The sequence below is a fragment of the Diceros bicornis genome, chromosome 14, assembly GCF_020826845.1.
Source record: "Diceros bicornis minor isolate mBicDic1 chromosome 14, mDicBic1.mat.cur, whole genome shotgun sequence".
Classification (NCBI taxonomy): domain Eukaryota; kingdom Metazoa; phylum Chordata; class Mammalia; order Perissodactyla; family Rhinocerotidae; genus Diceros; species Diceros bicornis.
In genome coordinates this window covers 24184904-24198624 of record NC_080753.1, presented here as the reverse complement: position 1 = coordinate 24198624, position 13721 = coordinate 24184904, and the positions used below count along the sequence as shown (strand labels likewise).

Genomic DNA, 13721 nt, shown 5'->3' with positions numbered 1-13721 from the left:
CCCTCCTCAGTTTCCACTTTTTTCGGTCATTCTATCTCAGAAGATCTTATCTCTTTTGAACTCATGGTGCCTGTGGAAAGTGCACTGGACTAGTAGTCAGAGAGGTGAGCTCTAGTTCTGGTTCCACTCAGTAGCTGTGAGGTCATATATAAATCACTTAAGCATCTCTGAGCCTCAGTTTCCTCATCTGTAAAAGGGAGGTGATTTTTGCCTGCCTGAGTCTCAGGATTGTTGTAGGATAAGATGGTGGTGTTGTGTAAAGTAGTATTCAAATGTGCTATGACAAAGTTCAAATATGCTAATAGATAAATGTATTATTAGTTATTGCTTTGTATCATTTTTACGTTTTTATTTAACATGTTGTTAATTTACTCTTCCGGTGTGGTTGTTTCCCTATTTTGTGAGGTACTTGGATACCTAATAGGGCTTTGCCGTTATAGATCAGGTCCCTGACTTTCAAAAATTTATGGAGTGATGGAAGAAAAGGATCGACATACAGTTAATGAATTATAAAGGAAAGCTTCCTAGAAAAAGTGGCTTTGAGAACTGGTTATGCCCCGACAAGAGTGGCTACTTTGTGACCACTCTCAGTTCTTCATCTTCTCTCCACAAAGAACTGAGGAAGAGTTCCTGGATCAAGTGAACAGGAAGCTGGCTCAGAGCAGCCCTGAGAAAGACATGTTGACCGCGAAGCCCTGTCACTGTGAGGAAATCCTGAAGTTGGTGCTGTCACCCCTCACCCAGCACTGCCTGATCATCGGAGAAACCACTTGTGCATTTTATTACCTGCTGGAGGCTGCGGCTGCCGCCTTGGACCTGTCAGATAATTACATGGTGAGCAAGCTCTGCTCTCTGCCCCTGAGCTGAACCTGAGCCCTTTTCTTTGGGGAATTTGTTTGAGATTTCTTACTATCAAGTAACCTTGAGTGAAAAGTGGAGGAAAGTGGGAGAGACAGAGGAGCTGGAAGGGACGTGGGAGAAAACATGGAATGAGAATGCGGTAGTGCAATAGCACCAGCCGCTGCCGGCCCTGCCTGTGACTCCTGCACATGCAGTCCAGCTGCTGTTTCAAACTCTAAATCCAACCCTGCTTCACATTCAATCTTGACCCTCATCATAACCTTACTCCAGACTTAGCCCTTATGGCACCCCTAGCATCACCCAAATCCTAATCCAGTTTCTCCACCCCTTGTCTTGTTTGGAGGCCTTCTTTTATCTGAGGAAGGCAAGCAGTCTTCTGGGCCAACGCTCAGCATTCTCGTTTTGGAAAAAGCACAAGGTGAAGATCTGTCAGTTTGAGGAGGCCACTTTCTGCCATCTTCGGTCAGAGGTGAGGGCAGGGGGTAACCTTGAAGTTTGAGTTATTTCTCTTTGAGGGTTACCCTATTATTTCTTTTAAAATCTCTTTGTTTCTTTGTATGTGATTATAGATGTGATAATGTCATAAAAGGTTATACAAATTCAAAACATAGTAATGTATAATATGTAGAAAGTGAAAGAGCACCGACTAATCCCATGCCACCCCAACGTAGCTAATAATTTGGTGCAAATTGCACTAGCCATACACACATAGTCATATCATTATTGTTTTCCATTATTCTTAAAATAGAATCATATTTTACATTCTCTTTTTTTGCAGCTGACTTTTGTTCTTAATAGTACAGATTGAACGTATATGCATATTGGTGTACATCCAATCACAGTTACAGCTGCCAAGTACTCCATTGTATGCATATATCAAAGTTCACTTAATCATTCCCTTTTTCATGTGCATCTAGGTTGTCTCTAATTTTTGGTTATTATAAATATTGCTACGGTGAAGATTTTGTAAATATCTCTTTCTTTCCTTGTCAGAGTGTTTCTGTAAGAGAAATTTCCAGAGGTGGAAATGCTAAGACAGAAGATATGAATGATTTTATACTTAATAAATATATCACCAAATTGTCCACCAAAGATATTTTATCAATTTGAGTTTTTTCCATTTCTTCACATTCTTACCAACATCAGACATTATCAGTCTTTTTTAAACTTGCTAATCCATAGATGAAAGTTATGTTGTATTTTAATGTGTATTTCTTAACTAATAAGGGACATTATTTTTGTATGTTTATTCATCATTTATTTTTCTGCAAATTGCCTATTCATGTCCTTTGCTCATTGGAGCATATTTAAACTAATTTCAGCAGAGTGAGGAGTGGGCAAAATGGGTGAAGGTCATCAAAAGGTACAAACTTCCAGTTATAAGATAAATAAGTCCTAGGGATATAATGTACAGCATGGTGACTATAGTTAACAATACAGTATTGTATATTTGAAAGTTGCTAAGAGAGTAGATCTTTAAAGTTCTTGTCTCAAAGAAAGAAATTGTAACTATGTGTGGTGACGGATGTTAACTAAAGTTATTGTGATCGTTTTGCAACATGCACACACATTGAATCATTATGTTGTACACCTAAAACTAATACAGTTATATGTCAATTCTATCTCAATTAAAAAAATAATGTTGTACACCTTAAACTTATACAATGCTATGTATCAAATATATCTCAATAAAGCTAGGGGGTAAAAAAGAACATACAGTTGAAAGTCTCTCCCACCCCACCCCATCACTCAGCCACAGTGTCCTCTCCCCAGAGTTATGTATCTTTATATATTCTACTGGAGGAGCTCAGCATATGTAAATGTATATAGTCTCCCCCTTCCTTTTTTATATATGAATAGGAGCTCCCGATACTCCATTCTACATCTTGCTTTTTAAAAAAATAAATAATATTCCTTGTAGATCATTCTATATCATTTGTAACAAATTTCCTCAGGGAATGAGATTTGTATAATAAATAGAAACTCTGGGGAAAGCATGCCATGACACTCCATTTTCAAAGGACATATAGGAGTAAACTTGTTTATTGTGTATGAGTAACTCAGGACAGCTCAGCAACTTCTCCCAGCCTCATTACTAGTAAATCCAGCAGAACAAAATGTGTTGGGGTAATTATTTATCAATTTATAAATTATGACTCCATAAAACCATGGAGGATGTTTTGTTAGAGAAGAAAGCTTTAAAATAAAAAAACCTGGTTAGGAAAGTAAACCTAATGCATATAATGCTTTTGAACGCCAAAGAGAATATTTGGGTTGTCCACGGTATTGCATTATTTGTGTTTGAACCAAGAGGTCTTTGGAGAAAACTTAAATAATTATTTCTTTCCTTTTATAAGAAGAAGTTATTGTGCAGTCTTCCCAAGATTGTTTTGGGATCACCATAGACTTTATCACTTTCTTGGAGGGTTTAGCCTTAGAATGGAAAGGTATGATAACCTCAAGGTAGTTCCCCAGCTCCAACCCCGACATGCACTATGGTGGTGCAGCCTATTTAGGAAGAGAGATATGGAATTTGGTGATATTTTGGATGCTTTCTGTACCATCTGAAGCATCTGAGTCTCTGCCCAAATGACAATCCCATCTCAGTCTAGCAGTATCACTTCTAAATCACAACCTTCTTCTACTGCTCACTGACAAATGTGTGGGAGATGGGAAAGGAGGGCACTTTCTCTATAATCCTATTTTCTCACTCCTTTACTTGCTCATGTCCCTACTGATGCTTGTTAGTGTGGCCAGTCTCTGCTCCAACTCAGCCCACTCTAGCACCTCAGTGACCCCAAGTACACATCCCAAAATAAAAGAGCCAGTGTGTTATATCTAGAACCTTGTCCATAGTACTCTTCCCATATTTACATTACTGTTTCTCATTTTCCCATCTCCAGGTCTGTTTCAACATGGGACAGATCACCTTGGCCAAAAAATTGGCTAGGCAAGCTCTTCGACTGCTGAAAAGGAATTTCCCTTGGACCTGGTTTGGTGTCCTTTTCCAAACATTTCTGGAAAAATATTGGCGTTCCTGTTCCCTAAGCCAACCTCCAAACAACCCTAGTGAGAAGTGAGAAGCCTGGCTAAGTTGCCTTGCTCCACTTTAGGGCCATGGAGAACTAAACTAGGACCCACCCTGGAGTTTTGACTATACTGACCTAAGACTCCTCTCTTATTTTTTTTGTGAGGAAGACCATCCCTGAGCTAACATCTGATGCCAGTCCTCCTCTTTTTTTTGCTGAGGAAGATTGGCCCTGGGCTAACATCCATGCCCATCTTCCTCCACTTTATATGGGACGCTGCCACAGCATGGCTTGACAAGTGGTGCATCAGCGCGCGCCAGGGATCCAAACCCGCGAACCCCGGGCCTCCGAAGCAGAGCGCGTGCACTTAACTCCTGCGCCACAGGGCTGGCCCCGGAAGACTCCTCTTTTCAAGCATGTAACAGACAGTTCTAGTTCTTCCACCTTACTTCCCCAGCCAGTTAAATGTAGCAGAATGTAGCAGAGGACTTCTTTTCTTTTTGGGAGTGTGGTGTTGCCCTGTCTCTTTCAAATAAAGATACGTGTATATATATATATGTATGTGTATATGTATATCTAGGTAGCAATTTAATATTATTTCTCTGAGATATGTATATATATAATATTAAATCGCTACCTAGTTTTTGAGCTATAATAATTCACAGAAAGTTCATTCAACCAAAATAGCAATTCAAAGAATGAATGTTTTTTAAAAACCTCTTGAAAATTTCCTGGTCAAGAGGGATGAATTAAAAAGGCATCTGGAGTTAGAAGTAGTGGGATCCCAGGAACATTTCTGAGTTTGCAGGTCTGGAGATGGCCCCATGATGAGTAGACTTGGATTTCCTGTGGGGAGGGGTGGTTGGGTACTGTGAAGGGTAAGGGTATACTAATCATCCTGTGCTTCAAAACAGTAAGAAAAAGTTGGCAGTCCTGCAGCAGCGGGTGCACTGCCTCTCTCTGCTCTGGCAGCTCTATAACCTGGAGGCCACAGCCAGCAGCCGCAGGTTTGCCTGCCTGGCTGCTCTTATGCAGAAGAATTCAGCTAAGGAGTTTGCAAATGAAGCCCAAGTAAGCAAGTCCTTGCTTTACCTCTGGACCTCACTCAGAAACCAGGGAGTCCTTGCTTTACCTCTGGACCTCACTCAGAAACCTCAAATGCCAGGGAGAGAGACCCTGCCTAGTCCCTGATTTTAGCACGGTTCCACAATAACCCAGATTTAAGGGACACCACTGATCACGTGTGTGAGCAATGTTTCTTAATTTGCAGCTTATAGATGAGTTTCCAGGTATGAGGCTAACTGTGCACTCCCTGAACTGAATGTAGCATTTTGTGTGCATGTTCAAAAGAGCATGTGGGGGCTGGTGGTCATAGCTTTCATCAGATTCTCAAAGTCCACAATCTAAAAAAGGATTAGAATTGCTGACTTAGGAAAAAAGAAGGAAGGGAAACGTGTCTTCCTAATTGTAGTGTCCATCTGTCTCTCTTTTTTTTATCCATTTGTTCAACAAATACTTGATGAACACCTATTATGTGTCAGGCACTGATTTGGTTCCAGAGAAACAGATAATAGATAAGTGAACTATCTAGTATGTTAGATGATGATTAATGAGGGGGATGGGGTTCTGGGAGCTGGGAGGTGCAGGTTTAAACAAGGTGGTCGGGGGCAAATAACTGAAGGAGGTGAGAAAGTAAGCCTCATGGCTGTCTGGGAGAAGAGTGTACAGGCAGAGGGCACAGTGAATGCAGTAGGCATGCCCTCTGTGTTTGAGGAACAGTGAGGAGGCCAGTGTGACTGGAGGGGACGGAGGAGAGGGGAGATGAGTCAGAGAGTCTGGGGAGGGGTAGATGGTAGATGGTGCAGGCCTCAGAGGCCACTGTAGGGGTTTTGGCTTTTACTCTAAAAAAGATAGGAAGCCATTGGTGGGTTCTAAGAAGAGGAATAAGTGGATCTATTTATATTTTAATAAGATCATTCTAGCTGCTGTATTGAGAATAAACTGAAAGGAGCAAGAGAGGAAGCAGGGAGACCAGTTAGGAGGCTATCGCAGTAATACAGGCAAGAGATGGTTGGCTTGGATTGTGGTGGCAGAGGAAGCGGGGAGCAGTGGTCTTCTGTCAAGAGAGAGCCAGTAGGATTCACTCATGGATCAGTTCTGGGATGTGAGAGAAAGAGAAGAGTCAAGGATAATCCCAAGATTTGCAACCTGGAATTCTAGAGGGATAGAGATGCTCTTCATTGAGATGGCGAGGTCTGCAGAAGGAACAGATTTAGGGAAGGATTGGGAGCCAGGTTTTGGACATGTTAATTTGAGATACCTATTAGACATCCAGATGGAGATGTGAGTAGGCAGTTGAATATACAAGTGTGGGGTGCACAGGAGAGGTAGAGGCTGAAAATAGAAATATGGGAGTCATCAGTGTATAAATAGCGTTTAAAGTCATGAAACTGGTGAGATCACCAAGGGGATGAGAAAAGATCCAAGGACTGAGTTAACAGCTCCAATGTTAAGAGGTCAGGGTCATAGGAGAAACCAACAAAAGAAACAGAGAAGTTGCCAGAGAGACAGGAGGAAAACCAAGAGAGCATGGTGTCCTGGACACCTGGTGAAGACAGTGTTTCAAGAAGAGAGTCATCAACTATGTCAAATATATGCATGGTTATAAGAGAGATCTAGGCAGCAATTTTCAAAGGAGCGAGAATCAGAGACCTTGGAGAAAACACAAGGGAGGTTTGGTCAGTGTTTTGAAGGGGAAAGTCTTGGATTGGAGAAAAAGAAGAGCGGCAGGTGGAGAAAGTGGTTTGTTTAAAGAACAGGCAGTGAGAATGATCAAGTTAGCAGTGTAGGGCGAGACGGGGCGTGTCTTCATAGCTGGAGCGGAGGTGAGGGGCAGGGACACCAGGAGTCCTGACTGAGTGAGCAGCAAGGCTCCAGAGTGGGCACTTGTGCAGGAGGGCACATGATGGAAATGTGGCATGAATGCACAGTCGGAATATATTGCCCCGTGTTTGTTGCCCCACAGGTTGTCTCTACCTACGTGGCCCTCTCCCAATTCTCCCAGAACGTGGGTGACAGGGAGAAGTGGCTGCACTGTGAGCAGATGGCCATTCGGAAAAGCAGCCTGTGTTGGTTCTCCAGGGAGGGATTGTTGGCCACAGCCCAGCTCGTGCAGGCCTTGTCCTACACCAAGCTCTGCCTCGGCCACCTTGACTTCTCCATCAAGCTGGGTAATGGCGCTTGGGGCTGGTGGGCCTATGGCTTTTAGAGAGGCCAGGTTCACAGCCAGACCTCACACAATGCTCTTTACCCTCCTTAGGTTTTCAAGCTCATGAGATATGCAGACACCTCAAGAAACCAGCTCTGCAGAATCTGGTTCTCTCAGTTCTCTTCAGATCTGCATTTCTAAAGAAGAAGTATTAACATCATTTTCTTTCATTTGTATTTGTTGCCTGAGAGGGGAGGGTATGGTCTCCCAGAGAAGTTTGGAGTGGAGAGGGAGGTGCTATTCCATTTGCATAGCCAAGGCTGTCTCTTCTGTAGTCACTCCAGGAAGCGTTGTCTTAAGTGTGGGGGGTTAGGAGTGGAAATGCAGAGTCTGAGCTGCTACATATTCCATTTTTCTCCTGGGAAGTGGGGAATTGCAGTAGCTCAAGACCCTGGAAACTCTCGGAGGCATTTTCCCGCTTTGTTTGCTAAGAGACAGGTCTGATCCCAGGCACAGATGCTCTCTGTAGAGGTACGGAGAGGAGATCTGGGAGATGTCAGGCTGCTTTGATGGTGTAAGATCCCCTCCTCTCCTGCACCATCCTCCCTACTCCCTCGCTGGTCCCAGTAGCTCTGTCTCTCAGCAGATTTGATCTGTGTATCCATGTGCTGGAGAGTCAGTGGGCGCTCATTTCCCAGGGTCATGATGTCCTTGGCCTGGCCTGCTTCTACTCTGCTTGCTTAGATCTGCTGCTCTATGGAAAAGGTAAATCTTGTGCAGGGCTCTGCTGTACTCCTGAGAGATTCAGACTTCACGTGGGGCCCCAGGTTTGGAACACAGGCAGTCATGAAACTGTCCCTCAGGCAAGGCCTCTGCTTCTAGCCCCCGGCCTTAAAGTCTAGGAACCACGTTGTGATTCAGGGGTGTCTGCCTTTCAGGGGTTGTATCCTCCCCTGTACCACACACCTTCTATACTAGTTCCTATGTGGACAACTTATGCTAGCCTGGTTACCTTCTTTGTTCACAGGATTGCTGTGTCGGCCCTTTGAGGAGTGTCTGCATTTCATTCAACGCTATGAGGACAGCTGCATTCTTACCTCTCAGAGCAATGTCATGCTGGGGATCCACTCCTCTCTGGCCATGTGGTAATATGGGGTACCAGAGTCTTACTCAGGGTCTACAAGAAAGGGTAGAAATGTAAGGACACCGTGAAGTCATTTAAGCAGTTGCCTTTTACCCCTCCAGGCAGGACTATTCCACATCTCTAACCCACTTCTAAAGACCATTCACCTCCCATTCCCCCCATCTTATTAGAAGGGTTCTTCTTGTCTCGTTAACAGGTTTGGTCCTAAACGTTAAAGGTTAGGTTTAGGGTTGTATTGAAGTTCTAGATGACCCACAGCAAGGCTGAATATCATTGGTCTCCTTTTAAGTCTACTTGCATGTGAGTTAGTAGCCTTGGCCACTTTCCAGCATCACAATTCTGATTGTCCAGGAGGTCTTACAGCCTTACAGAAAGATGGTTCTATGAAAGAGCCATGGTTGGTAAGCAGGAGATAGAGCTGAGTGATTCTTTCCCTCCAGGTTTGCCCAGGACTCACAGTGGAACCTGTTTGAGCACCACTTCTCCAAGGCTCGCCACTTGGTGAAAAGAACCAATGCCTCACTATTTGGTTCACACGGCTTTGTTCGATTCCTAGAGTGCCATGTGCTAATGTTACAGAAAATGCCAGAGGGTGTCTTCGTGCATATTCCCCCAGAGGCTCACAGCCAAACCCTCAAGGTACCTGTCCTTCAACTAACACCTAAGTTACAGTTTGACCCTGTGATACTCTTTCTGCTGCCTGCATCTCTCCCTTACTCTTCTTCTGTCTGCTTCTCTTTTTACTCCTTGAACCCTTTTTTCTCCACCTAGAAAGTCTTTCCACCTACCCCTTTGCCCTTCCAGATATTCTTGTATGTAGGTCAGGACTAGATTCCTTAACTTTCCACCTTTGGACAGCTACTACATAATACAATTAAAATGTTAACATTTAGCCCTTCTCAGTGAACCCACTCTGGCTCAGTTTATAATTTGACACATCTCCCTACAGCCCTGCTTTCTGAGTCTAAGACATTCCAGTTCCTCTGTATCTCAAACCAACTCTCTGGGCCTACTTTGCCATCAGTAACTCTTCCCTGTTCCCCCAGCCCTGAGTGAGTATGCTGAGTAGGGACTGTTGTAAGTTCTGGTGGAGTAGAGTAGAGGAAGAGAGTACTAATCCCTGAGAAAATGGACCTTCCTTTCCTTGCAGTACTTTAAGGAGTTCTTCACTCGATGTGTGACCTGCCCTGTCTATCACCAGTGGGTCTCTGAGCTTAAAGCCTCTGTGATGAGATATGGAAAGAGAGAATCCATGTCCTTGACTAACATCATCAGACCTTTTGACACCTGCTTGACCAGGATTTGGATGGAGGGAGACTGCCCAGAGGAAAACAACTCCTTTGAAGGAAATTTAGGAATTCAGAGTAAGCATATCTTCCTGGAACCCTTGTCTGAGAGACGTAAAGAATGGTCTCAGAATCTTACTCACAAGCAGTCAAAGGCTGCACCTCCAAAGTAAGAAGGGACACACAGATATGAGGAGTTAGTCCTTGCTCCAGAGGTAATTATCAACTTCTCGCTAGTGCTGGACCCAGCCTAGACAGACAGGGATCCCTTATGTTGTTAAACAACATAACAGCCTCTCCCAGCCCTTTGTTTCAGCATCTGTAATCCTTAGGCATAGAAAGTTCCTCCTTGGTCCCAGCTTAAACAACAAGATTGTTCCTTTGGAGTAGCTAGATGGTCCCTAAGGGAGAAAGAAGGCCCTAGAAATCACAATGTAATGTCTATGAAGGTAAGTGGTAAGATGTGGGTAAGAAAAAGAGAGGAAAGAATATAGTTCCTTGCCTCAGGGCCCAGCAAATCGCCTCCTTTTTCAGGGCCATGAGTTAAATTTGTAATTTGTAATTCTTTGTGTTTGTAATATTCTTTATGTTCCTGCTTTCAGGATTTGACAGAGTGGCTGATGTCAAGGAGAATAAGGATGAAGAAGAAATTCAAGAATGTATATGTTAAAACAACAGCAAAAAAATCATCTGCAGGGACCATGATTCTCTTATTGTATACAACACAAAGAAATCCCCCAAGTTCTCCTTTTTAAGATACCGTATAGTGTACATATTAAATATACTAGCCTTTTACAGTCACCACAATCTATATCTTTGTCAAAATAAAAGCCTATGTTTCTGAAGCATGAAATTTACATCTTTCTTAACTCTGAAGTCACTAGCTTAACTGGAGAAGTTAGAACCAGAGGTAGACTGGAGGCCTGGGAGGGTTTGAGATGAAGGGATTCCATCTTATGTAAGATGCAATCCATCAGCAGATGGGGGGAAACGCAGCCCTAATGATGAGGTTGTCACTACTTAAGGAAGGCCGGCAGTGCAAGTGCCCTGGTGTGGCCCTCTTTGGGCACAGGTGTGGTAACAGGCTCCAAAGAAGGCAAAGAGTCTTCTGCGAGCTACATAGGGCTATGGGAATCGTTTCTCCTTTGCATTGTGTGATTTGGGCATTCCTGCATTAAATTGTGTAAGTGCCAGAGAGTATATGACTCCAGCTCTCTTCTTTTTCACTCTCCCTTTCTGGAGCTGCCATCTTTGGCCTTTATCTGTTTGATGGTCTTTCTTCCACAGAGCACGATCTTCCCACTGATTTTACGCTTTATAACTCAGTCATCTAGCAAATATAGTCAGTTAGCTAATGTTATGATAGCCACCATTTAGCGTTCACTTCTTCTGTGCCAGGCTCTATACTAAGTGCTTGAAATATTGTCTTTAAATCCTTATATTAACTCTGTGAAGCAAGTACTTTAATGATCCCCATATTATAGATGAAGAAACTGAAGCTTAAAAAGATTTTACCCCAAGAAACACAGCCACAAAATGATGGAGCTGAGATTCTAAGTCAAATTTGATTCCGGAGTTTATGCTCTTAACCACTAGGTTGTACAGGCTTTTGTAGGGCCCAGGCTATAGGAGGCTATCCTGTACCCAGGATCCTTCAATACTTGAAGGACAGGCACGGAGATGTTTGGGAAAGGGAGGACTGTACTTGCCGTTTGAATCATCCTCTCTAGTCTGTACACTCCCTCCTCCCCCTCTTCTCTCTCTTTTTGTCACCCTTCCTCTTCTGTCTCTACTCCCCACTTCACCCCTTCCATTCCTCCGTCTCCTACCCACTCCTTCCTTTCTCCTCGCCCACTTCCCCCGTCCTCTTCTTCCACCCCTCCTTGAGATATAGAGTAGTGGTCAAGAGCAGGGACCCTGGAGCAGGACAGCCTGGGCTAAACTTCCAACTCTGCTGCTTATGAACTGTGTTCCTTTGGGCAAATAATTTATCTTCTTTATGCTTCAGTTTCCTTTTCTGTAAATGATATAAATAGAACAAAAGAACGTCGTCGTAAAGATTAAATAAATATAAAGCACTTAGAACAGTACCTGGTACACAGTAAGCACTCAGTAAATGTCAGCTATTATTATCAATTTAATTTTTATATTTAAAAACGTAATACAGGGGCCAGCTCGGTGGCGCAGTGGTTAAGTTTGCATGCTCTGCTTTGGCGGCCCAGGGTCCGTGGGTTCAGATCCCAGGCGCAGACCTACACACCACTCATCAAGCCATGCTGTGGTGGCATCCCATATACAAAAAATAGAGGAAGATTGGCACAGATGTTAGCTCAGGGACAATCTTCTTCAAGCAAAAAGAGGAACATTGGCAACAAATGTTAGCTTAGGGCCAGTCTTCCTCACACAAAAAAATAGATAATACATTTATGTGGTACAAAATTCAAAAGGAGTAAAAGTGTATAACATTGAAAGTCTTTCCCCTTCCTGTCCTCCAGCCACAAGTTCTCCTCCCCAGAGCTGATCTGTGTTACCACTTCCTTGTGTATCAATACAGTATTCCATGCACATGCAAGCAATCGTATATATTTACTGCACTCTTCTTTCCCACGAATGGTACTAACTAGACATACTTTGTTCCTCCTTCCTTTTTTTTTTTTTTTTTGGTGATTATTTCTCTTTTGGCAATTTTTTTAATTGAGATAAAATTCACCCTTTTAAGGCGTACAATTCAGTGGCTTTTAGTATACCAACAAGTTGTGCAACCATCACCACTAATTCCAGAGTGTTTTTATCACCCCAAAAAGGAACTCTGTACCAATTAGCAGGCACTCCCCACTCCCCTTCTCCCAACCCCTAGTAACTGCTAATCTATTTCTGTCTCTATAGATTTGCCTATTCTGGATGTTTCATATAAATGGAATCAAAATTAGAAACGATTGACCTAATCTGATATCACAAAGATTTACTCCTCTGTTTTTTTCTAAAAGTTTTATAATTTTGGCTCTTACATCTAGGCCTTTGATTCATTTTGAGTTAATTTTTGCATGTAGTCTGAGGTGGGTTTCCAAATTCATTCTTTTGCATGTGGATATCCAGTTGTCTCAGCACCATTTGTTAAAAAGACTATTCTTTCTCCCATTTAAATGACTTGACACTCTTGTTGATGTATGGTTTTACTAGATGTATGGGTTTATTTCTGAACTCTCAATTCTATTCCTTTGGACCATATGTCTATCCTTATGCCAGTACACACAGTCTTGATTATTGTAGCTTTGTAAGAAGTATTAAAATCAGGAAGTGTGAGTCCTCCAACTTTATTATTCTTTTTCAAGATTTGTTTTGCTATTCTGTGTCCCTTGCATTTCCATATGAATTTTAGGATCAGCTTGTCAATTTCTACAAAAAGAACAGCTTTAATTTTGATAGGGATTTCATTGAATCTGTAAATCAATTTGGGGAGAACTGCTATCTTAACAGTATTAAGTTTTCTGGTCATGAAAGTGGTGTATCTTTTCCATATATTTAGGTCTTCTTTAGTTTCTTTCAGTGATGTTTTATAGTTTTCAATGTGCAAGTCTTGCACTTCCTTTGTTAAATTTATGCTTAAATATTTTATTATTCTTGGTACTATTGTGAATAGAATTTTTTTTTTAATTTCGTTTTTGGATTGTTCATTGCTCGTGTATAGAAATAAAACTGATTTTTATATATTGATTTTGTATCCTGAAACTTTGCTGAACTAATTTATTAGCTCTAAGTTTTTTTGTGGATTCCTTAGGATTTTCTATATATAAGATCATGCTATCTGCAAATAGAGATAATTTTACTTCTTCCTTTCTAATCTGGATGCCTTTTATTTATTTTTCTTGCCTAATTGCACTGCTAGAACCTCCAGTACAACGTTGAATAAAAGTGGCAAGAGTGGGGGCCAGCCCAGTGGCACAGTGGTTAAGTTTGCATGCTCTACTTCAGCAGCCCAGGGTTCACAGGTTCGGATCCCAGGTGCAGACCTACACACCGCTTGTCAAAGCCATGCTGTGGCGGCGTCCCATATAAAGTAAAGGAAGATGGGCACGGATATTGGCCCAGGGCCAATATTCCTCAGCAAAAAAGAGGAGGATTGGCAACAGATATTAGCTCAGGGCTAATCTTCCTCAAAAAAAAAAAAAAAGTAAGTGACAAGAGTGGACATT

At 42.4% G+C, this 13721-nt stretch overlaps 1 protein-coding gene across 1 annotated transcript in view; it reads left to right on the top strand.

Moving 5' to 3' along the window:
* LOC131413683 (adenylate cyclase type 10-like) overlaps positions 1-10277 on the top strand; it is a 44147-nt gene extending 33870 nt beyond the window's left edge. Inside the window, exons 22-32 of the mRNA XM_058554424.1 lie at positions 615-834; positions 1205-1330; positions 3765-3937; positions 4805-4961; positions 6916-7120; positions 7210-7306; positions 7742-7863; positions 8126-8243; positions 8683-8881; positions 9393-9606; positions 10131-10277. Of these exons, the coding sequence (XP_058410407.1) occupies positions 615-834; positions 1205-1330; positions 3765-3937; positions 4805-4961; positions 6916-7120; positions 7210-7306; positions 7742-7863; positions 8126-8243; positions 8683-8881; positions 9393-9606; positions 10131-10198 (1699 nt within the window). The 3' untranslated portion in view covers positions 10199-10277. The remainder of the gene's footprint in view (positions 1-614; positions 835-1204; positions 1331-3764; positions 3938-4804; positions 4962-6915; positions 7121-7209; positions 7307-7741; positions 7864-8125; positions 8244-8682; positions 8882-9392; positions 9607-10130) is intronic.
* Positions 10278-13721: the final 3444 nt, after the last annotated feature.